The sequence below is a fragment of the Eptesicus fuscus genome, chromosome 10 (genome assembly GCF_027574615.1).
Source record: "Eptesicus fuscus isolate TK198812 chromosome 10, DD_ASM_mEF_20220401, whole genome shotgun sequence".
Lineage (NCBI taxonomy): Eukaryota > Metazoa > Chordata > Mammalia > Chiroptera > Vespertilionidae > Eptesicus > Eptesicus fuscus.
The window spans coordinates 1,983,781-2,007,588 of NC_072482.1; the positions used below are offsets into that span (position 1 = coordinate 1,983,781).

General features: G+C 51.2%; 1 protein-coding gene across 1 annotated transcript; it reads right to left on the bottom strand.

The window, feature by feature from the left end:
• Nucleotides 1-19,274: 19,274 nt before the first annotated feature.
• Nucleotides 19,275-23,521, bottom strand: NEU1 (neuraminidase 1). Its single transcript, XM_008157335.3, has 6 exons — nucleotides 23,281-23,521; nucleotides 22,686-22,878; nucleotides 20,901-21,163; nucleotides 20,213-20,395; nucleotides 19,884-20,106; nucleotides 19,275-19,797 (listed from the first exon to the last, which is right to left on the bottom strand). The coding sequence occupies exons 1-6, from the start codon at nucleotides 23,440-23,442 to the stop codon at nucleotides 19,571-19,573; spliced, it is 1,251 nt and encodes a 416-aa protein (XP_008155557.1). The 5' UTR covers nucleotides 23,443-23,521; the 3' UTR covers nucleotides 19,275-19,570.
• Nucleotides 23,522-23,808: the final 287 nt, after the last annotated feature.

The window sequence follows — 23,808 nt, forward strand, 5'->3', positions numbered from 1 at the left end:
CCTGGCCTGCTTTGGCCTCTGCTCAAGGCTACAAAGTTTCAATTATAGAAGATAAATAAATCCCAGATACCAGGGCCTCTGCTTGGGTCACTGGGAGGCGGGGGTGTGTGGCCAGCCCACAAACCACCACAGGCTCCTCATCCAGGCCACCCCATGCCCCAAGGGAACCATCACCCTGATCTGGGACACCCTTCAGGGCAAATAAGCTGGCTGCCACCTGTGCACCAGGCCTCTATCCTAGCTAATAAAAGAATAATATGCAAATTGACCATCACTCCAACACACAAGATGGTTGCCCCATGTGGTCAAAGATGGCTGCCCCTATGTGGACACAAGATGGCCACCACTAGATGGCCAGCAAGGGAGGGCAGTTGGGAGGGACCAGGCCAGCAAGGGAGGGCAGTTGGGAGGGACCAGGCCTGCAAGGGAGGGCAGTTGGGGGACATCAAGCCTGCAGGGGAGGGCAGTTAGGGGTGACCAGGCCGGCAGAGGAGGGAAGTTGGGGTGACTGGGCCTGCAGGGAAGGGCAGTTAGGGAGGATCCAGGTCTGCATGGGAGAGCAATTGAGGGGGACCAGACCTGCAGGGGAGGGCAGTTAGGGGTGAACAGGCTGGCAGGGGAGCAGTTAGGCATCAATCAGGCTGGCAGGGGAGTGGTTAGGGGTGATCAGGCTGGCAGGCAGAAGCGGTTAGGGGCAATCAGGAAGGCAGGCAGGCTTGCAGTTGGGAGCCAGCAGTCCTGGATTGTGAGAGGGATGTCTGACTGCCCGTTTAGGCCCGATCCCTAAATGGGCAGTAGGACATCCCTCAAGGGGTCCTAGATTGGAGAGGGTGCAGGCTGGGCTGAGGGACACTCCTCCCCCATGCACGAATTTTGTGCACCGGGCCTCTAGTGTTAAATAACAGACCAGCATAAAGAAGTAGTGCATTAGAAAACATCATCCATTATGTGGAGTAGAGAAAACATGAATAATATGGAGAGGGAGTTAGCGAGGGGTGGGATGGGATGCTCTGGCCTTCCGCAGTTTTTGTGTAGAGCTGCCCTCACCTGCTCTGGTACAATGGCACCACCTTTAGCTCTGCCCAGTGGCATACGTGGGCATCTGGCATTGAGCAGCTCAGGGCTATCTGTTAGTCTATTTTTAAAAATATACATATATTTTTTTATTGATTTCAGAGAGGAAGGGAGAGGGAGAGATAGAAACATCAATGATGAGAGAGAATCATTGATTGGCTTCCTCCTATACTCCTGCCACTGGGGATGAAGCCTACAACCCAGGCCTGTGCCCTGACTAGGAATTGAACTGTGACCTCCTGGTTCATAGGTCGACACTCAACCACTGAGTCACACCATCTGGGCTCTGCTGACTCTTAAAATGTTAAACTGTATTGCCCTCAGTCAGGTGAGCCTCAGGTGGAAGAGGGTCACATTCTTGGCTGGCTATTGCCTGCCATTAAATCATTAAATTCTAAAGAATGTAGTGCAGATAGAAATGTCAGCCAATTATCCCCAGAGAAATGCTGATGTCAGGCAATAAACAGGGAGCTGTCTCTAAAGGCAACAGGGTGGGATACCCTGGATGGGGAGCCGCCCTCCCAGCAGAACATAGGAAGTGACTGCTCCCCCCTGGGTTGATTTCTCATAAAGGAGACTGAGCAAATACCATAAACAATTACTCTTCAGTGATTTTATTGTGAAACTTTTAAAACAGGAGAAGAGGTTCTTCCGTCTTCTGTGGCTCTGTGATCCCTCCGGTGGTGGGAGTTGCAGGCGGGACTCAGGGAGACCCAGGAAACCTAGAAATGGACTCAGTGGCCTTTGAGGATGTTAATGTGGAGTCCACCAAGGAGGAGTGGGCCTTCCTGGACCCAGCCCAGAAGACACTCTACACAGATGTGATACTGGAAACCTTCTGGAACCTGGCACCAGTAGTTTATGATGCTTTTTCTAGCAGGTATTTTAGAAGAAAAATGGAAAGACCATGACAGTGAGGATCAGTATGATCATCATGGGGTGAATCTTAGCAGGCATGTGGCAGAGAGACTGTACAAGGAAGCATGGTAGTCAATGCAGAGAAAAACTTCCACCAGATTCCAAATCACAATGAAAAGAAGGAAACTCCACCCTAACCAGTTTGGCTCAGTGGATAGAGCGTCGGCCTGCAGACTGAAGGGTCCCAGGTTCGATTTCGGTCAAGGGCATTTACCTTGGTTGCGGGCACATCCCCAGTAGGAGGTGTGCAGGAGGCAGCTGATTGATGTTTCTCTCTCATCGATGTTTCTAACTCTCTATCCCTCTCCCTTCTCTCTGTAAAAAAAAAATCAATAAAAATATATATTAAAAAAAAAAAAAAAGAAAGAAACTCCTACTGAAATAAAACAACCTAACTCCAGGTTGTGTAGGCAAATCTCCATGCGTTATTTATCCTTTAATAACCTCCTGAGCTCTCACATTGGACTCAAACTATACCTGTGTCAGGAATATGAAGAAAACCCTTATAAATGTAAGGAACCTGAGAAAGCTTTCAAGCATCACCAACATATTTGAAGACATGAAGGCAGCCCCAGTGGGAAAGCTTTCCACTATTCAACTTCCCTTAGAAATCATGAAAGAACGCATATTGGGGAGAAATCATATGAATGTAAGCAATGTGGGAAAGCCTTCAGTTCTCTCAGCTCTCTGGGAACACATGAAAGAAATCATGATGGAAAGAAGCCTCATGAATGTAAGGAATGTGGTAAAACTTTCCTTTATCCCTCTTTCCTTAGGATTCATGAAAGAATGCATACTGGGGAAAACCCTATGAATGTAGCCATTATGGTAAAGCTTTCTCTTATCCCACTTCCCTCCAATGTCATGAAAGAACTCATAATAAAGAAAAACCCTATCGATGTAAGCCGTGTGGGAAAGCCCTCCGTTGTCAAGTCTTATTGAGAGCATGAAAGAACACAATGTGGAGGAAAGTCCTCTGACTGTTAGCAAGGTGGGAAAGCTTTCGGATATTCCACTTCTCTTCGAAATCATGAAAGAGTGCACACTGGGGAGAAACCCTATGAGTGTAAGCAATGTGGGAAAACCTTCAGTCGGCTCACATCTTCAAAGACATGAAAGGACTCATGGTGGAAAGAAGCCTCGTGAAGAAGGAATGAGGTAAACCTTTTATCCCTTTTCTCTTAGATATCATGAAATGTATATGGGGAAGAAACCCTATGAATGAAAGCCACGTGGGAAAGCCTTTATTCATCCCGGTTTCCTTCAAATTCACAAAAACACTCATAGTGGAGAGAATCCATCTATACTAATAAAAGCCCAGGGCCATCACAAGTGGATGGATGACCGAACACCTGGGTCCCAGTGGCAGCGGCAGCGGCGACAGGAGTCAGGCCTGGGTCCCTCACCAGTGAGAAGGCATCTCAGGTGAGGACCACCACCTCAGCCAGAACTCAAGATGGTCATCTGGCCTGGCCTGGCCCCTCAGAGGCAGCCCTTTCCTCCATGTGCACTGCAGAGGACAGACAGGGGTGCCTAAGAGGCTGGGGCCATGGTGCCCCATCCCTACCCTCCTCCCCGGGCCGCCTCCACTGTGGCCCCCACAGGAGGGTGTGTCTGAGAGCCCTTCCCCGGCTACCTCTCACCTCTGTCTCCGCCATCCCTCAGCACACAGGCATATCGGCTTTCAAACGTGCCTACTCACTTCCTCTCACCCCCTTCCAGGCCTCTGCTCTGGATGGGGCCTTTGGAATCCAGGGCTCTGGGGTTTTACAATGGACCTGGGGTGGGGAAGGGTAAATGGCACCAAAGATGGCTGATATGGCCACCCACCTCTGCCTCAGCTGGACCAATTAGTTCAGCCTCAGAACGTGGCACTCAGAGGGGATCCCCACTTCCCCAGCAACGGCTCTAGGGCCTCGGCCCCAGTGCCAACCCCCTCTCCCCCTTGGCCCTCCCCACAGCTGGTGCTTGCTGCAGCTCCGTGTGCCTTACTTAACCACCCCGTCCTTCCCTGTTCCTACAAAGGAGGCTGCATCTCTGTATGTTATATTCATATAAACTTCGTAACGTTTTGGGAAAAAACAAAAACAAAACAATGACCAAGAGAATGCCTCAGTCAATGTCCGAAGTCCAGCTCAGGAGACGGAGAGAAGGAAGAATTCCATAAGTTGGCCGATGCCAAGGTATTTCTGAGTGACTGCCTGGTGTGTGACCGCAGAGCAAGGAGTCCGAGTTTCTCAGCAGAAGACCAAGGACTTCTTCCGCGTTCAGAACCTTTGCTTTGGTTTTCAGAATTCCCTGCTCCCCATCTGTCGGCTCCCTCCCTCTGAGGGGCGCTGTCATCGTCACATGGGTGCAACTGGAATATTGTATCTTGAGAGGATTGCCCGTACCTTTTATCCGACGATGAAAAAATCCCAAAGAACAAGAATGGAGACAGACTACTGTCCTTTAGGCTTAAAAACCCCCGGCAGTGTCCTGCGAAGAGCTGAGACTGGGTTCTGTCCACGCCTCAGAGAGATTGGATGAGGAAATGGCCCGGCTTGGCCCTGACTGTACCCACTTATGTTACTCTTGAAGGTGTCTTTGACACAATGTGAATACACTGCCACCTTTTGAATAGGGGCTCATACGAAAGTCTGCATTCCCAACTTTTCTTAAAACAGATCTATGTTCTGCAGCTGTGGCCACCATGCTGAGACCAGGTCCTGTCACTGGGAATCAGGGGGCACTGGAGTGGACCCCCCCCACCCCCGTGCCCTTTGACATTCAGGGATTGAGCTGAACTCACTTTGGGGGAGGCCTGGCCAGGGTGACAGGCGTCACAGATGGAAGGATGGAGAATGGAGAGGCGGACACCCTGCTCGGCCCCTCCCTGGTGGGGTCAGGCAGATGAAGACAATTGACCCGTGGGGTGAGATAGCGTCCTCTGTGTCCACCTCTCACCCCGTGGGCCCGGCCACTCCCCTCAGCTCCGGGCAGCCCTCTGCGTTCCACGACAGTGCGCTCTGCCCTCACATGCTGCCGCCCTAAGTGAGAAGGAAGAGAGCAGTTGGCCCACAGACAGCTGGCGAGCGCAGTGGCAGTGGCGGGAGCCTCTCCGGCCTCCGTGGCAGCGCTAAGGAGCAGTGAGCCGAGTGGTAAGGAGCAGCAAGCAGGTGGGCGGTAAGGAGCCAGGGGTCCCGGACTGGGAGAGGGATTTCCAACTGTTGACTTAGGTCCCTTCCCCTGGGGAACGGGCCTACGACAGCAGGCAGACATCCCCTGAGGGGTCCTGGACTGTGAGAGGGTGCAGGCCGGCTGAGGGATCCCCCCGCCCAGTGCACAAATTTCATGCATCGGACCTCTAGTAATAAATGAAAGAACTCACACTGAAAATAAGCCCTATCATGGAAAGGTTGTAGGAAAATCCTTTGACCGTCCTAGTTCTTCTTTTTTTAAATCCTCACCTGAAGATATTTTTCCATCAAGAGAGTGGAAGACAGAGAGGAAGACAGAGAGCAATATTGATTTGAGAGAAACACATCAATTGGTTGCCTCCTGCACGTGCCCAGACATGAAAGCACACACAGTTGAGAAAAGCTCTGTGAGTGTAAGGAATGTGGTAAAGCCTTCAGTTTTTCCAAGTTTCTTAGGAAGCATGGAAGAACACATACTGGGGGAAAACCTTATGAATGTAAGCAATGTGGGAAAACCTTCTGCTGTACCTCACATCTTCAAAGACATAAAAGAACTCATGATGGAAAGCAGCCTCATGGATAAGGAATGGGGTAAACCTTTTTGCCATCCCTTTCCTCTTAAATATCATGACATGCATACTGGAAAGAAACCCTATAAACGCAAGCCATGTAGGAAAGCCTTTATTCATCCCCGTTCCCTTCAAATTCACAAAAACACTCATAGTGGAGAGAAACCATATCAATGCAAGGAATGTGGCGAAGCCTTCAAGTTCCAACTAGTTTTTTCAGACACGTGAAAACAAAGTCTATCGGTAAACTGTTAATGTAAAGAATCGCGAAGAGCCTTCGTCTGTCTCTCAGCTGTGCCATCATGTATGATTACCCATATTGGGGGTGGACCCTAGAAATGTAACGGGTTAGAAAGCATCCACTTCTTCCCGTTCACTGTAAAGGATGAAGAACCCACTGAGAGAAGCCCCGCCAGGTAAAGATGGCCAAGGAGCCTTTGGCCATCCTAGTTCTTCACAAATCGTGAGGGACTCACAGCCAAGGGTAAGCGTATGAACCTCAGGATGTGGGAGAGCCTTTCTTGGACGTGTGCGCATGCCCCTGCAGAAACAGTGCCTACATGTAGCGAAGGGGGGAAAGCCTTCAGCTGTCCCTCTTCCTTGGAAAGGTCATGAAAAAACTCAAAGTGGAGAATTGTTTTGGATGTAAAAATGTAGGGAAACCTTCTTGTTGCCTCATATCCCTACAATACCATGTGAGGATGTACACTGTATAACTGACAATTAAAACAAACTTTAAAATCTTAACAAATACTTTCAAAGTAGCTTGAAAACTACACTTAAAAATCCTATTAGTGTAACTTACTGGTACATGTAAGCCTGTTGCAAATTAAGTCATATACTCCCCAAAACTCACAGCATTAAAGAAGTTCTATAAACTTTTGACAGATTTGTTCATTATCAGTACTCATTCTTTGTTTGTTATTTTATTTTAAATATATTTTATTGATTTTTTACAGAGAGGAAGGGAGAAGGATAGAGAGTTAGAAACATTGATGAGAGAGAAACATCGATCAGCTGCTTCTTGCACACCCCGCACTGGGAATGTGCCCACAACCAAGGTACATGCCCCTGATGGGAATCGAACCTGGGACCCTTGAGTTCGCAGGCTGACGCTCTATCCACTGAGCCAAACCGGTCAGGGCTTGTTAGTTTTTTAAAATCACTTTTTTGGAGTGAGGAAGGGCGAGAGAGAGGAGTAGAAATATCCATGTGAGAGAGAGTCATAGATGGGTTGTCTTCCCATGTACCTGACCAGGGATCGAACCTGCTACCCAGGAATGTGCCCTGACAGGTATTGAATGAATAGACCCTGCACACATATGTATTCTTTTTTAATTTTTCAATTGCACTTGAAAGTCACTATTATTTTAATTAATAAGTATTTTCCATATATTTGTATTTACACACAGTTCACTGTAGATTCCCATGAATTACTTTCATGTTTGGTTTTTGTGTTGCTTTTGGCTGGGAATTGTGCTATGCAGTAAGAAGAGAGCATTTTCGTTTGTGTTTCTCTCTCTCTCTCTTTTTTTTTAAAAAAATATATTTTATTGATTTTTTACAGAGAGGAAGGGAGAGGGAGAGAGAGCTAGAAACATCGATGAGAGAGAAACATCGACCAGCTGCCTCCTGCACACCCCCCACTGGGGATGTGCCCACAACCAAGGTACATGCCCTTGATCGAACCTGGGACCCTTCAGTCCGCAGGCCGACGCTCTATCCACTGAGCCACACCGGTTTCGGCTGGTTTGTGTTTCTCAATCCTTGTCCTGCCAGCTAAGAATATCCTCAAAACTGCCAGCCACTGCTCTCCTTCCTCGACGTCGGGCGGAAGCTTTCCAGTTGTTCAGAATTCAGCATTAAAGACCCAGCAAGGCTGTCTTTCCCCGCAAGCCCGCGGGCGCCCACCAGCCAACACAGGCGCCTGTCCTGGCTGAGGCTGTTTTCTGCAGGGTCCGCACTGCTCTCCAGCTTGCATTTGCATGAGCTCTAATTTGACTAGTAATCACCTTGTCCTGTTGGTACTACTGACTGTGACTCAGTCCCGCCGTGCCAGCTGCGACGGCGCGGTGCCAAGGAGCCCCGTGACAGTTGTTCTGTGCCACCCTGGGCCGGGAGGCTCTGAGCCAGTCCTTCCTGTGAGAATCGGCGCCTTCCTCATTCCAGGCAGACTCCGTGTCTGCTGTCACTCAGAGCTCAGCCTGATCGCTCAATGTTTTCGGTTATCTTTGGTTGTACGTGGTTAAAATTATGTGCACCTTTTCTCTCTCATCAATGCTTCTGTACTTTTTAAAGAAATAGTAACTGTTTGCCAAGCACTCTTATGCTAATAGCTTTTGCATTTTATTGTTTCCTAAGGATATATTGAAATATCCCATTGTAATTATGTATTTTCAGATCAACATGTAATCTTTTCCACTTAATCATACAATCTGAATCACAATTATCATGTGTGTATAAATTCAGACATGTTTTCTCAGGGAAATTATATTGTTTATATTTATTTGGAAAAAAAATGGGAGAAGAGTATAAAGAATACCCATATACCCACCACCTAAATCCAAGAATTGCCACAAATTTCCATATTTGAAAATATGGCAGCCTTGGCTCAGTGGTTAGAGCGCCGACCTCGCACTGAAGGGTCTCAAGTTCTATGCCTGTTCAAAGGCACATACCTGGGTTACCTGTGCTGCAGGTCCGATCTCCGGCCTCAGTCGGGGTGCCTGCCAGAGGCAACCAATCAATGTGTCTCTCTGACATCTCTTTCTCTGTCTCTCTCTTTCTCACTCCCTCTCTTTCTCTCTCTGCCTCCCTCCTCCCTTCCACTGTCTCTAAAAATCACTGGATCCAGAGACATAGAAGCATGGAACAGACTGTGGAATCTGAGGGAAGGTAGGGTGGGTGGGAAGAGATCAACCAAAGAATTTGTGTGCATATATACATACTAGAAGCCCGTTGCACGAAGTTTCGTGCAATAGACCTTCCTTCACCCGGCTGCCGGCACCAGTTTTCCACCAGCACCAGTTTTCCTCTGGCCACTGGCCGATTGGAGCGCCTCCCGCCAGCGCGATCGGCCACCCCGAGAGGAACTCCGATCGGGAGGCGCTCCGATCGGCGGGTGGCCAGAGGAAAACTACTGCTGGCGGAAAACTGGTGCGGGCAGCCACGCAATCGGCCACCCTGAGTTCCGCCACCTGTGCCTTTGCCACCTTTGCTGGCTCCATGGGTCCTCCCGCAGTGCCGTCTGTTGGTCCCTCCCCACCCTTCTCCCGCCAGCCCAATCAGCCACCCCGAGTCCCGCCCCCAGCCTCCCACCGGCCCAATCGTGGGCGTAGCGGAGTGATGGCTATTTGCATACTTCCCTTTTATTGGGTAGAATAATCCATGGGCACAGACAGTAGGTGGTGAAGGCCTGGGGTGGGGGATGGGGGTGGGCTAGAGGTGGTCAATGGGGGATAAGGGGGCACATGTAATACTTTCAACAATAAAGATTTAATTAAAAAAATGAAAATCGACCAGCTGGCATGGCTCGGTGGTTGGGTGTCCACTGAGCCAAACCAACTAGGGCATCTCTCTCTCTTTTTAAATGAGAAAGTAGCATTTAAAAATTTTGTTTTAGAGAGAGGAAGGGAGCGGAAGAGACAGGAGCATAGATGTGAAAGAGAAGCGTTGTCGGTTGCCTTATGTCCTCACCCCACTGGGGATAGAACCTGCAACCTGGGCATGTGCCCTGACCAGGAATCAAACCCGTGACCTTTGGGTGTTTGGGACGGCGCTCCAACCAGCTGAGCCACACCTTCTCTTTTTTTTTTTTTTTAAATACATTTTATTGTTTTTTTACAGAGAGGAAGGGAGAGGGATAGAGAGTCAGAAACATCGACGAGAGAGAAACATCGACCAGCCGCCTCCTGCACACCCCCCACCGGGGATGTGCCCGCAACCAAGGCACATGCCCTTGACCGGAATCGAACCTGGGACCCCTCAGTCTGCAGGCCGACGCTCTATCCACTGAGCCACACCGGTTTCGGCCACACCTTCTCTTGCCACAGGCTGGGAGACTTTGCTCCGGGCACCACCATCTTTGTGGCTCTGTGTTTGTCCAGTTAGTCAGCGTTCTCCATTTGCCTTTTCCCGCTGTGTTATTTGCTGTGAAGTCTGCAATGGCTACAAAGGTGTGTGTAAGAACTGGGTGCAATGTGAAGAGTAAACTGCATGTTCTCACCACTGAGCTAAAGACCTGGCACCACTAAACGCAGGGCCCGCAGATCGGAGGCCTCAGGAAATGTGACCTCTGGCCCCGTCCCTCAGGAGTGTGAACTTTTGTTCAGACACTTTTCTTCCTTTTCCTCCATCCAGAGCAAAGACGCAGGCCATCTCAGCCCCTGGAGATGTGACCTCTTGCTATTTCATTTTCCAAGAGAGGGGGACTCCTGCGACCTGCAGTTACTGTGGTCAGCGAAGGGCGCGGGAACAAATCTCACCAAAAGTAACCTCACAGGTGATCCCACCAGGAATTCCTAACTGAGCAGGTCCTGGTGGGCGGCCACACCCACGTCTGGAGATTCTTTAGTAAAAGGCTATCTTTGCCTTAAGCAAGCCTGCCCATCGTTTCTGTGCTTCTAGGTTAACACACCGTTGAAATGCATCTTTTCAGACCCTTCAAGAGAGCACAAAATTCTGTTAACTATTCTGTAATCCAGTCCCCATCCTGCTTTTAGCCCACCTTCACCTTCAGGTAATCTTCCTGATGCTTCCTCTTTAATTTCAAATGCATAAAGAAACTGCAGCCCTAGCCAGTTTGCTCAGTGGATAGAGCATCAGTCTGCACTGAAGGGTCCAGGTTTGATTCCAGTCAAGGGCACAAGCCTGGGTTGCAGGCTCCATCCCCAGTGTGGGGCGTGCAGGAGGCAGCCGGTCAATGGGCCTCTCTCACCATTGATGATTCTATCTCTCTCTCTCCGAAATCAATTAGAAAGGATTCACTATAGGTTTGGACATTCTTACGTTGACATGACCCACCTGGACTTGTCTTTCCTTCTGTATTAAGCACCTACCATGTACCAGGTGTGGTGGAGACATTCAAGATGCCCAAGGAGCTTGGCCAGCGTCTACCTATGAACCAGGAGGTCGTGATTCAATTCCCAGTCAGAGCACATGCCCGGGTTGCAGGCTCGATCCCCACTAGGGAGCATGCAGGAGGCAGCTGGTCAATGATTCTCATCACTGATATTTCTATCTCTCTCTCTCTCAAATCAATAAAAACATTAAAATAAAAGATGCCTGGGTAATAGGTAGGTTTGGTCCCTGCCAGCTATTATAGCTATTGTTTTATTTTATATTAGGGGCTCAGTGCACACATTTGTGCACCTTGAAAGGAACTGTGGGCTGCGAGGCTGCGATGGGCACAGGGGCGGGTCTCAGCCCATCCTCCGTGCTCCCACCCGGCACCTCCCGCCACAGCCCCTGGTCCCCTCTCTGCTGGCAGCCCCAGTCCTGCCGCTGCACCCACGCGCTGATGGCACCAGCCCCGCTTGCACCCACTTATGGCAGGAAGTGATTGGGGCTGGCGACGACAGTGGGTGCAAGCGGCGGTGCTGGGCAGGACTGTGGCACATGGGAGCAAAGAATTTTCAGTAACCACCAGAGGCTCATCCCCAGGACAGCGGCTGGCGCCCTGCCTTGGTCTGGTGCCCCCGCTCACCATCCTGCCGTGGCCAACGCCCGCCATGTTCCACGCGTGCTATGACGGGTTATTCGGTTGTTCCACTGTTTAGTCTATTTGCATATTAGGGTGTGTGTGTGTGTGTGTGTGTGTATATAATTATATTTTTGTTAATCCTCACACGAGGATCTATTTTTCCATGGATTTTTTAGAAAGAGTGGAAGAGAATGGGAAAGAGAGAGAAACATCGATGTGAGAGAAACACATCAATTGGTTGTCTCCTGCATGAGGTCAGGGAAGAGCCTGCAACCAAGGTACATGCCCTTGACTGAAAGTGAACCCTTTTTGGTCCTCAGGCTGATACTCTATCCACTGAGCAAAACTTGCTAGGGCAGCTATTGGTTTTTGTTTTTATTAATTGAATTTATTGGGTTGATAGTTATTGGTTCGTTTAGACAGATTTCTTCTGTAAAAAGTTCTTTTTAGTTTTTAAAAGTTAATTTATTTTTTTGTTAATACTCACCTGAGGATGTTTTCCCATTGATTTTTAGAGAAAGTGGAAGGAAGGGGAGAGACAGAGAGAGAGATACATCAATTGGTTGCCTCCCGCATGCCTGGGACCCACTGATCCAAACCAGCTAGGGCAAAAGTTTTTGTTTTTTTTAAATATGTTTTTATTGATTTCAGAGAGGAAGGGAGAGGGAGAGAGAGATAGAAACATCAATGATGAGAGAGGATCATTGATCAGCTGCCTTCTGCATGCCCCACACTGGGGATCAAGCCTGCAACCCGGGCATGTGCCCTGACTGGGAATCGAGCTGTGACCTCCTGGTTCATAGGTTGTCGCTCAACCACTGAGCCACGCCAGCCAGGTGAAAGTTTTTTTTACATATTTTATTGATTTTTTACAGAGAGGAAGGGAGAGGGAGAGAGAGTTAGAAACATCGATGAGAGAGAAACATCGATCAGCTGCCTCCTGCACACCCCCTTTTGGGGATGTGCCTGCAACTGAGTTACATGCCTTTGACCGGAATTGAACCTGGGACCCTTCAGTCCGCAGGCGTCGGCTCTATCCACTGAGCCAAATCGGTTAGGGTGAAAGTTTTTTTATTTTTTTTAATTCTGTTTAAAATTTATTTTCATCATGGTCCAGATATTTTTAAATACAAAGAAAATTAACTTTTCGTGATATGTCAGGGACTGGCACTAAAACAAATTTCCGACTGCAAATTAGTTATAGAAATGAAATATCAAATGGAGATCGAGTTGTCAAAAAGAAAGCACTCAACACGTAACGGCTCCCAGGGTTGTTTAGAGCGCGCGCGCGCGCGCATACACACACACACACACACACACACACACACACACGTCAGCTGGCGAACGCAGGGACCTCCCAGGGCAGATGCACAGGACGGCCAACCGTTTCTCTTCTGAGGTCTTTTCTTCGAATTTTGAAATCTCTTCTTCCTGCAGGCCCGGGGGCCTCCAAGGTGTCGCCTGTACGGTAACAGCGTGGCTTACTGCCGGGGCACAGTTAGGACAGGTTCACTCAGAGCTGGCAATTAAAGGGGGACGGTCAGCCCGCCGGCAGCTCAGTGGTTGAGCGTCGACCTATGAACCAGGAGGTCATGGGTCGATTCCCAGTCAGGCACAGGCTGGGCTTTGCGGGCTCGATCCCCAGGGCGTGTGCAGCAGGCAGCCGAGGAATGATTCTCATCGCTGATGTTTCTCTCTCTCCTCCCCTCTGAAATCAATAAAATACAAATAAAGGGAGACAGGCAGCATTTGTATGCCTCTCCCGTACAAACCCTGCTCAGGGTAACCCCAGCCGTGAGGAGGGGAAGCTGCCTCTTACTGAAGAATTCCAGCTAACAAATGAGGACGAAATCATGGAATTGGGAAATCAACATTTTTTTTTTTAGCAGCTAAATGTTACAATTTATTCCATCTTCATGATTACAGATATTACAGGGCAGGGTGGGTAAACAACGCAAATAAAGCAAATTCCTTTCTCCCCTAGCCAGATACAGTATTTTGGCATTTTCATGATATACAGGTTGACTTAATTCATTGACTTAGCTTGAAAGCTGGCCACAGCAGCAAATCTCTGCAATTTAGGATCTTCCTCCATAGCATACTCCAAGGATCTTAATGCCTGAACTACACTATGAACTCTGAAATGGTGTTCGGTCTAGCATTCTTGAAGCTTTCACATCTTAATCTGAGATCTGACACCTCTTGTTAAGGCCGGGAACTGTTAAAAGCTTCCTCTTGGCCAACCCAGTCCACCATTGAGCAAGCTTAACAGTTAAGTTACTATAAAAAGTAAAACTGCTCCCAGTCACTGACTGGAACAGTCGTGCTGGGGCCCTTCTCAGAGCGCTGGCTCCCCGCGGAGGAGCGGTCCTAACCAGCTGCTTCCTGAACAATGACCGCAGAACAGCGTCTCCAATGTCCTCGGAGGCGCAACTCAAGGGTCAGGCAACCATGATTATCCTGACAAGTTTGTCAGCCTTTAGATACAGGACATACAAAGCTGATCCCAGATGAAGTATCGCAACCATAATCCCCAGAAATCATTCCGTTTTAGCACAGCGAGTTCCTGCAGGATGTCAGAGCAAGTGAGAAATCATCCCAGCGTAAACAGCGGTGGCTCACAGTGAGAGGACACAGCTAGGAGGAAAGTAAGTCCTCATTAAAGTGGTGGCTATCCTCACAGCCTTCCCTGACAGAACCCACAGGGCTCAAATTTCCTGATTTGAGGAGTCAATTTTCAAGGTGACTGTCAAGGTCAAGAACCCTCAGGCTTGTCTCTGCCATGGCCCATGAACTCCAGTCCTTCAGTGGGATCTCCTTCTCCTTCATTGCTTTCTGAATGCACTGCTGGTAGCGCTTCAAGAGGTCCGTGCCCGGGTCCCGGAGCTCTCCCCGCAGGAACTTCTCGGCAAACCAGCTATTAAAATACTCGCGCTTCATGGGGTGCATCCCTCCTCCACGTGTTCATCTGGGAAATCAACATTTCACAGCCCTTCATGAAAGAACTGATTCAGGCAAAACTCATCTGTGGATGAAATTGTCAGCTGGCAGGGTGAGAGAGGGTCTGCACAAGGCGGGCGGGCCGTGGCCAGGGGGCCCCAGCCTGCGCTCCTCTCCGCTCTGCTCACCGAGGGGGGCAGCACTTGCCTCCTCAGGGGGCGCCACATGAAACCACAGCACCTGCCAAGGATCTTATCCCACAAACGGAATCTGAATCCAATCAAAACTTCAGGTGTGAAAGTGAAAATACAAGGGCTGGAGGAAGTTAAGTGGCACTCTGAGGAGGTAACTGACAAATGCAGAGTGGAGTGGTCCACGGGAGAATGCCTCCGTGTCTGTGTAGACGGTAATAAACAAAAAAGAGGAAGAGAACTACTGTCCCTTAAACTTAGGAGACTCACCATGCCATGTGTACCCAGCCGGCATGGCTCAACAGTTGAGTGTAGACCTATGAACCAGGATTCCCAGTCAGGGCACATGCCTAGGTTGCGGGCTCTATCCCGGTGCAGGAGGCAACCAATCAATGATTCTCTCTCATCACTGATGGTTCTATCTCTCTCACCTTCTCCCTCTCTGAAATCAATAAAAATATATGTTAAAAAAATAAAAGGGATGCAGCCGGGCCGATGTAGCTCAGTGGTTGAGCATCAGCCTATGAACCAGGATTCCTGGTGAGGGCACATGCCCAGGTTGCAGGCTCAATCTCCAGTGGGGGAGTGCAGAAGGCAGCAGATCAATGATTCTCATCATTGATGTTTCTAGCTCCCTCTCCCTTCCTCTCTGAAATAAAAATATGTTTTTTATTTTTTTTAATTTAATAAATCTTCATTGTTCAGATTATTACAATTGTTTCTCCTTTTCCCCCTATAGCTCCCCTCCACCCGGTTCCCACCCCACCCTCTGCCCTTACCCCCCCACACTATCCTCATCCATAGGTGTATGCTTTTTGTCCAGTCTCTTCCCACACCCCCCACACCCCTTTTCCCCTGAGAATTGTCAGTCCACTCCCTTTCTATGCCCCTGATTCTATTATATTCACCAGTTTATTCTGTTCCTCAGATTTTTAATTCACTTGATTTTTAGATTCACTTGTTGATAGATATGTATTTGTTGTTCATAATTTTTATCTTTACTTTTTTCTTCTTCTTCCTCTTCTTAAAGAATACCTTTCAGCATTTCATATAATACTGGTTTGGTGGTGATGAACTCCTTTAGCTTTTTCTTGTCTGTGAAGCTCTTTATCTGACATTCAATTCTGAATGATAACTTTGCTGGGTAGAGTAATCTTGGTTGTAGGTTCTTGCTATTCATCACTTTGAATATTTCTTGCCACTCCCGTCTGGCCTGCATAGTTTTTGTTGAGAAATCAGCTGACAATCGTATGGGTGCTCCCTTGTAGGTAATTAACTGTTTTTTCTCTTGCTGCTTTTAAGATTCTCTCTTTGTCTTTTGCTCTTGGCATTTTAATTATGATGTGTCTTGGTGTGGTGGTCCTCTTTGGATTCTTTTTGTTTGGGGTTCTGTGCACTTCCTGGACTTGTAAATCTATTTCTTTCACCAGGTGGGGAAGTTTTCAGTCATTATTTCTTCAAATAGGTTTTTAGTATCTTGCTCTCTCTCTTCTTCTGGCACCCCCATAATTCGGATGTTGGTATGCTTGAAGTTGTCCCAGAGGCTTCTTACACTATCTTCAAATTTTTGGATTCTTTTTTCTTTTTGCTTTCCCAGTTGAGTGTTTTTTGCTTCTTTGTATTTCAAATCTTTGACTTGATTCTTGCATTCCTCTGGTCTGCTGTTGGGTCTCTGTATAATATTTTTTATTTCAGTCAGTGTATGTTTAATTTCTAGTTGGTCCTTTTTCATATCCTCGAGGGTCTTGTTAAGTTTATCAGCCTTTTCTAGGAAATTCTTGAAAAACCTTATAACCATGGTTTTGAACTCTATATCCAGTACTTTGCTTTCCTCCATTTTTTCATTTGTGATCTGTTTCTTTGTCTCCTCATTTTCGCTGCTTCCCTGAGTTGGTAGGGTGGCTTTGTGTGCTAAGTGTCCTATATGGTCCAATGGGTCAGCCTCCCAGTTACCTGAGGTGGACACTCTTGGTGCACCCCTTTGTGGACCGTGTGTACAGCCTTATTGTAGTTAAGTCTTGATTGTTGTTGGTGTCACTGGGAGGAATTGACCTCCAGGCCAATTGGCTGTGAGGACCCGCTGTGTCTATAATGGAAGAATTGCTGTGCTGGCGACACGCTTATGGGGCAGGATTTGCTTCAGTGGGGCTTTGGTGCTCGCTGAGTCTGCCTCTTGAATGTGTCACTTATGAATGTGAGTAGTTGAAATCTGGTGTTGTCTCACACTGACCACTAGATACACTAGCTTCTGGATCTCCAATGGGGTGCAGGTCAGCTACTGTCTGAGGCCACCCAGCAGGAGCTACCGTGAGTATTACAGTTTTCTCCTTTGCTTGGGGTTTGGAGGTTTTGGAGCTGTCTGACCAGAGCTGCAGTTTGTTAGGTTAAGCTGCGATAGGGCAGGCCATTTATATGCAAAAGCCGCTGCGTGGAGCTTGAGTGGGTTTTTAGATTGTGCAGGGCGGGGTCTCAGGGAGTCACTAGGCTAGGGCGTGGCAAACAGCAATGGCTGCCAGTCAGCCGTCTCTGTGTCTCCGCGTTTACAATCCCCGCGCCTCGCTCCCCAGTGCAGTAAACAATGATTGCTGGGCGCACCTCTGCAAGAAAGCCACCCTCACTTCCCGACCCAATGGCAGACAGTCCAGCTCCTCCCCGTAGGAGTTTGGGTCCCTGGCATCTCCCCAGAAACTGGAGTTCAGTGTAATCGGGAGCTTGTCTCCCTTCAGGTTGAAAGAAGCAGCGTATCCAGACACCCGCCGCCAGCCCGATTCGCGCGCCTCCGTACCTCAGCTTTTCAGCGCTTGTGCACGTCTCAATGCTCTTTTCTCTTTCCTTCTAGTTGTAGAACTTCCACTCAGCCAGCTTTCCTGTGGCTTTGGGTGATAAACATTTTGTCTTTTAGTTGTAGTTTTGAAATTGTTGTGCGAGGCAGCAGTTTAGGTATTTACCTATGTCGCCATCTTGGTTTCTCCCAAAAATGTTTTTTTAAAAAGAATGCGATACATGCCTAAGAATGAAGGGGTGAGCGTAATGAGGTCTGGCATTTGCTTTAAGATACTTAGCAAAGGAAAGGAACAGAAAGGGATCAGAAGAAACAATGTGGAAATACCTTGGTAACTGCTGAAACGAGATGCTTGGTACATGGGGCTCATTAAGCTATGCACTTTTTTTTTAATCCTCACCTGAGGATATTTTTCCATTGATTTTAGAGAGAGTGGAAGAGAGAGGGAAAGACAGAAACATCAATGTGAGAGAAACACAGATTCGTTGCCTCTTGCACGTGCCTGAACAGGGCCCAGGTGTGGGAGGAGCCTGCAACCTGGGCATGTGCCCTTGCCCGGAATCGAACTCAGGACCCTTCAGTCCTCAGGCCGATGCTCTATCCACTGAGCCAAACCGTCTTGGGCTAAGCTATTCACTTTTGAGTTTTTGAAAATGTGTTCTAATAAAAAATTGAAGTATTACATTATTGAGCACAAATTCTGGATAAAATATAACAAAATTATACCATGTCTTCACACATTGCTATTTTCCCACCTCTTCCGTAAGGTAGGATAAATTAGCCTGACATTTGCTAGAGAAGCACTTGAAACAAACTTTATTTTTAAAATATATTTTTATTAAAAAAAAAAAATATTATATATATTTTTATTGATTTCAGAGAGAGAGCAATAGAAACATCAATGATGAGAATCACTGATGAGCTGCCTCCTGCACTCCGCTTACTGGAGATCGAGCCTGCAACCCCACCATGTATCCTGACTGGGAATTGAACTGTGACCTCCTGGTTCATAGGTCAATGTTCAACCACTGAGCCATGCTGGTCGGGAAAACACTTTTAACTGCAGATGAATGTGGCCCTCATCCCTTTATGTAAGTCATTCTTTCTCTTTTTTTAAATTAATTTGAGAGGAAAGGAGAGAAACATAGATATGAGAAAAACATGGATTGGTTGCCTCCTGCATGCACCTGGACCGGGGATTGAACCCTCAACCTGGGTATGTGCCCTGACCAGGAATCAAACCCACCACCCTTCCGTGTCCGGGCCAACCAACCGAGCCACACCGGCTAGGGAGTGTGAGACGTTCTTTCCACGTGTCTGGGTGTTGTCCTTTCTTTCCATCGGGAGGAAAGCGTGGCTTCCCACCACCTGCAGCCACCCGGGCTCTGTCCCCAGCATCTGCTAGGGAATGAAGATACCGTTTCTCCCCATGTCCGTGTTTGCTCCGCCAGCTGGCCCGGGGCAGGCCTGCCCTCCGCACTGTGGGCCCGGCTCCCTGCCTCCCGGAGGACAGGGCCCTCATCTTAGAAACACCAAACTTAGCGGGTTCAAGTAGCTTACAGGTGCCCTCCGACTGCGCGTTGCCCTGTGAGGGTCAATGTGCTCTCGGGTGAGAGGATGTGAAAGGGAAAGGAGTTGATTTGCCCACGTCGCATGTTCTCAGGCAGCACCCCAGCGCCCTCCGCAGACCCCATTCCCAGCCACGGTGTCTGCGAGGGACAGACATGCAGACGGGCACGGACATCAGACTCCACACATTCGTTCTCCTTCGCTAAGACAGTGCGCTAAACATTTTGATGCACAAATAGTCGAGGTCGGTGGTGCGTCTCGTCCCTTCCCCTGAAAGCAAGCATCCTGCCCGCCAGGCGCTTCAGCAACCCTCTCAGTCACCGTCCTGAGAGGAAGCGCAGCCTCCTCAAGTCCCTGAGTTCACGTTTATTCAGCCCACAGGCCCAAGGAGGGACCGAGCCAGGTCCCGGGGCAGGAAGGGCAGGGCCAGCCCAGCGCTAAGGAAAGGAAGCACTTCCAGGTGGGGCAGGACCGCCTGTGTGCGAGATGCCTATCGGAGCGATTTCCCTGTCAAAGAAAACTTGATTTTGCAAAAGGCTAGAGTCTAAAGGAAGGTGGAACTGTCCTTTGGGCGCCCGGCGACCCTCCACAGGCCATGGTCCTGAGGCCGCCGAGGCCAGGCCTTCTCGCGGTGGCAGGTGTGCAGCTCAGAGCGTCCCGTACACGCTGACTTTGGCCAGGGAGATGCTCTCTGTGCAGTAGCTGCGGCCTTTCTCATACAGGACGAAGAGCTGGGGGTCCTGGTCCGCCCCGCCCACACCGCCCTCCAGGGCTGCCAGCGATGAGTAGCCACTGGGCCCTGGCCAGAGCTGGACTGTCTCTTTCCTCCAGGAGGTGCCATTGCTGAAGCTCCAGCGCAGGGTCAAGTTCACTCCTGGGGAGAGCAGCAGAGTCAGGAAAGTAGGGTCTCAGCCCAGGCCTTCTCTAGACAACGGGCCCAGCCCCCACCCAGACACTCACGGGACTCCGGGTGGGCTGGGTTGGAGAAGAAGACAATGCCCGAGCTGGTGGCTACCGCTCCTGCGGCAACCACAGGGTCCACCAGCTCAGGGTCGAAGGTCACATCCCGGGGCCTCAGAGTATCACAGGCGTCGTAGCTGCGGAGGATGATTCGGCAGTGGCAGTGGTAGTTGTTCTGGTTCCGGGCGTTGATGACAACTGAGCCGTCCGGGAGCTCATAGGGCTGAGGAGAGAGAACAGGCTCAGGAAGACCCAGGGCGGGCTGCGCGAGGGGCTGTGCCTGAGCCCAGGCTGGCGCCTGGGAGGGGGCGGAGCCACGGACTCCTGACCTGGCACTCATCAGGGTTGAAGTCATTCTCCCGCTTGGGCTGGCCAAAGGGGATGCCGCTGACCCCACTGCCGTAGCGCCAGGAGGCGCCGTGGTCATCGCTGAGGAGGCAGAAGACCCCGTCCCGCTCCAGCGTCCCGTGGCCACACACGATGAGCCGACCCTTCCGTGGCTCTCGCTGTTTCTGTGGGGAAGGGAGTTGCGTGTCACAGAGAGACCCGAGGGGGGCTCAGAGGCGGGAAGGGGAACCACCCGGTCCTAAGTGTGGGGACACATGTGTTCCCCTTCAGTTCTGTCCTTGCTTGCTGGGGGTCCCCCGACGGATCTCACGCAGCCACCGCTGAATTACGCTCTTTTGCAGCATAAGCTCCTTTGGAACATCCCGGACCAGGGGCGGGCCCTGGGGGGTGGAGCTTGCTCTTCCCTTGGCGTGTCACTCACCACGCTGCGCCATGGCAGACGTGTGTCCGCCCAAGGAAGGGGTGTTTTGTTCTAATTTGCAGCCTGTTGACCACGACTGGGTGGGAGGTTCCGTCTTCCCTCTCCTCCCAGGAAGTCCTTTTCTTCCAAGGGACCCCACCCAAGACAGAAACTGACTTCGCAGGCACTTCTCCTGGGAAGGAGTCCATGTTGGGGCATCCCCCAGACTGTCCCCCAGGCACCCCCTCTACCCATCCCCGGACAGAGACCTGAATGCCAGAGCCCGGTCCAGGGGCAAACATCTCGGTGCCGATGTCCAGGGAGAGGTTCCGGGGTGGGCTCCAGGAGACCCCATCGTCCTTGCTCCACACCAACATGGTGGAGGCCACCTGGCAGCCGGCCTTGTGAGCACAGAGGCAGTAGAAAAGGAACACCACTCCCGTCTCCACATCGCTCACCACGGCCCCCAGGTTCAGCCCGTCAGGGGTCTCCCCGTCGTCCACGATGAATGCTGTAGGAGACCACGTGCTGCCTGAAGAAGAAAGAGACAATGGGACCACACGGAACTGAAGAGCTTCTGCACAGCAAGAAACCATTCCCAAGATGCAAAGGGCCCCCTGTGCGGAGGACACACCCACCGGTGAGACATCGGGTAAAGGCTGGTTTCCAAACGAGACATATAAAAAGTGCTCACAGCCACTGATCATCGGGGAGATGTCAATCAAAACAACAATGCGGTACCACCTCACACCTGTCAGAATGGCTGCCATCAACAAATCAACAAACGGCAAGTGCTGGCGGGGATGTGAAGAAAAGGGAGCCCTTGTGCACTGCGGGTGGGAATGCAGACTGGTGCAGCCACCGTGGAGAACAGTATGGAGTTTCCTTAAAAAATTAAAAATGGAACTGCCATCTGACCCAGTGACCCCACTTCTAGGAATATGTCCTAAGAAACCCGAAACACCAATCAGAAAGAATGTGTGCACCCCTATGTTCATAGCAGCACAACTTACAATAGCTAAGATCTGGGAACAGCCCACGTGCCCATCATAGATGAGTGGGTAAAAAGCTGTGGTACATTTACACCATGGAATACTATGCAGCAGTGAAAAAGAAGGATCTCTTACCCTGTGAGACAGCATGGAGGGACCTGGGGAGTATCATGCTAAGTGAAAGAAGTCAGTCAGAGAAAGACAAGTATCACATGATCTCACTCATGTGGAATCTAAGTAACAAAATAAACTGACGAACAAAATGGGCTCAGAGGGATGGAGGCATGGAACAGAGGGACAGATCTCAGAGGGAAGGGAGTGGGGGTGCGGGCAGAGAATAACCAAAGAACTTATATGCATGTATGCATGTATGCAAAATCCACGGACAGACAGTAGTGTGGTGAAGACCTGGGAGGGTGGGAACGAGGTGGAGAGGGGCAATGGGGGGAAGTGGGGGGCACCGGTAGTCCCCTCAACAGCACACATTTAACCATTAAGAAAGTAACAAAACGAGAGCTGAAACCCAGGGAGCGCAGCGCAGGAGCCCTTCCCACCAGGCCCTGCAACGGCCGCTCCTGCTCCTGCTCCAGCCCCAGCCCGGGCCGGGCCCACAGACCCGCTCCCTGACCTCCTGGACCCGCGTGTTCTCCGCGCTCACTCCCTCCGGCACACAGCCCTCCCGCCCTCGGACACTGCCACCCCAGGCCTTCCTCCGGCCACCGCCCCACACTGCTCCTTTAGCCTGCTTCTGTGCCCCCAGGAGAATGTAAGCCTGCCAGGCCGGGCTTTTGCTGATTTGTTCACAAGTGTATTCACAGAACCTACCGCAGTGCCGGGCATACAGTCGGCGCTGGATACATGTTTGAAGGAATGTTCACCTCCGTGGCGATCCCCGTTTCCAGATCACCGTCCGGAGCACCTCCTCTCCCCAGCGCCCTCTGCCCCGGGGCCTCGGCCGCCAGCCCCCAAGCTGCCGACCCCCGGGCCCTGGGGCAGGTCAGGCTGGACCGCCCCCCCTCCCGCCCCCACCCAGCCCGGGCTCTGACCCAGGAAGATGTGTACCCTGGTCTGTGGACCTCCGCAGAGCGATGAACTTGGCCCCCTCGTCCGACGTGGACATCTTTCTGGCCTCGGCAAAGGCAAGGAGAGTGCCCCGCGGGGTGGCCGTGATGAGCGGGATGCGGAAGGTGTCCACAGCCCCGATCTGCCGCCCGCTCACCCACAGCAGCTGCTCCATGGTCACCAGCGGCTGGACCTGCCGAGAGGGGGGGGGGGGGGGGGGCGGGGACGACGCGGACACACGTGACTGGGGGTTAGGACGGCCGGGCTGCGGCTCAGAGTCGGGCTCCCCTGGGAGAGGCAGGTGTGGGGTCTCCAGTGGGCGCGGGTCCCAGGACAAGGACGGGGAACCCCGGGGAGAGGGTGGGGGGAAGCGGGGGCTCGGAGCGGGGAGGGGCTGCGAGGAGAGAAGAGGGGCCTCAAAAGGGAAAGGAGCGTGAATGCGGAGGACAAGGGCCTGAAGACGGCGGGGCTGTGAGCGGATGGAGGGGCGGGGCGGGCAGTCCGCGGAGAGGGGCTCAGCAGCCCGCGCGGGCGCCGCCGGGCGTGGGCCGCTTGCGGGGTCGAGGTCGGGGTGGGCGGTGCGAGGGCCGCTCACCAGCCTGAAGTCGTTCTCGTCCCCCGCCGCGGTCACTGCCGCGGACAACAGCAGCGGGAAGATCGCGGCAAATACCCGAACCCCACAGACTCCCCGGAACCCCGGCCTCCGCGGCCTCTCGGGGCCGCCCAGGAGCACCGAGCCGGGCCGCTCGGCTATCATTTCTCCCCGCGGAGGCCGCGCCCCTGGCCCCCCGGACTGAACCGGCTGGAGTCAGTCAGCTGACCCTGGCCCTTTAAGCACTCAGGTGTCGCCTCCCGCCCCGCCCCACGCCCGCCGCTCCGCCGCGCTTCTGCGACTCTAATTGGCCCCAAACACTCGGACTCTTCACGTGACCCCTCAGCGCCTCTAAGCTAGCCCTCCTATTGGCCCGCTTTGAAGCGCCGCAGCTCGTGACCCGGGCGGGAGTGAGGAAGGGCCGGGAGGACTCCTCAGAGCCTTTTGATTGGTCGCAGCAGCGCGGCCTGGGGGCGGGGCCTACTTTGAAGTGCGGGGCGGGGAGGAAAGGGTCCCATTGTCAAGGACGAG

Coding starts and splice junctions, on each gene's coding strand:
- NEU1 (XM_008157335.3), bottom strand. CDS start 23,442: ATGATAGCCGAGCGGCCCGGCTCGGTGCTCCTGGGCGGCCCCGAGAGG. Junction 22,879..23,280: donor ACGAGAACGACTTCAGGCTG/GTGAGCGGCCCT, acceptor CCCTCTCGGCAG/GTCCAGCCGCTGGTGACCAT. Junction 21,164..22,685: donor GCGGAGGTCCACAGACCAGG/GTACACATCTTC, acceptor TTTCTTCTTCAG/GCAGCACGTGGTCTCCTACA.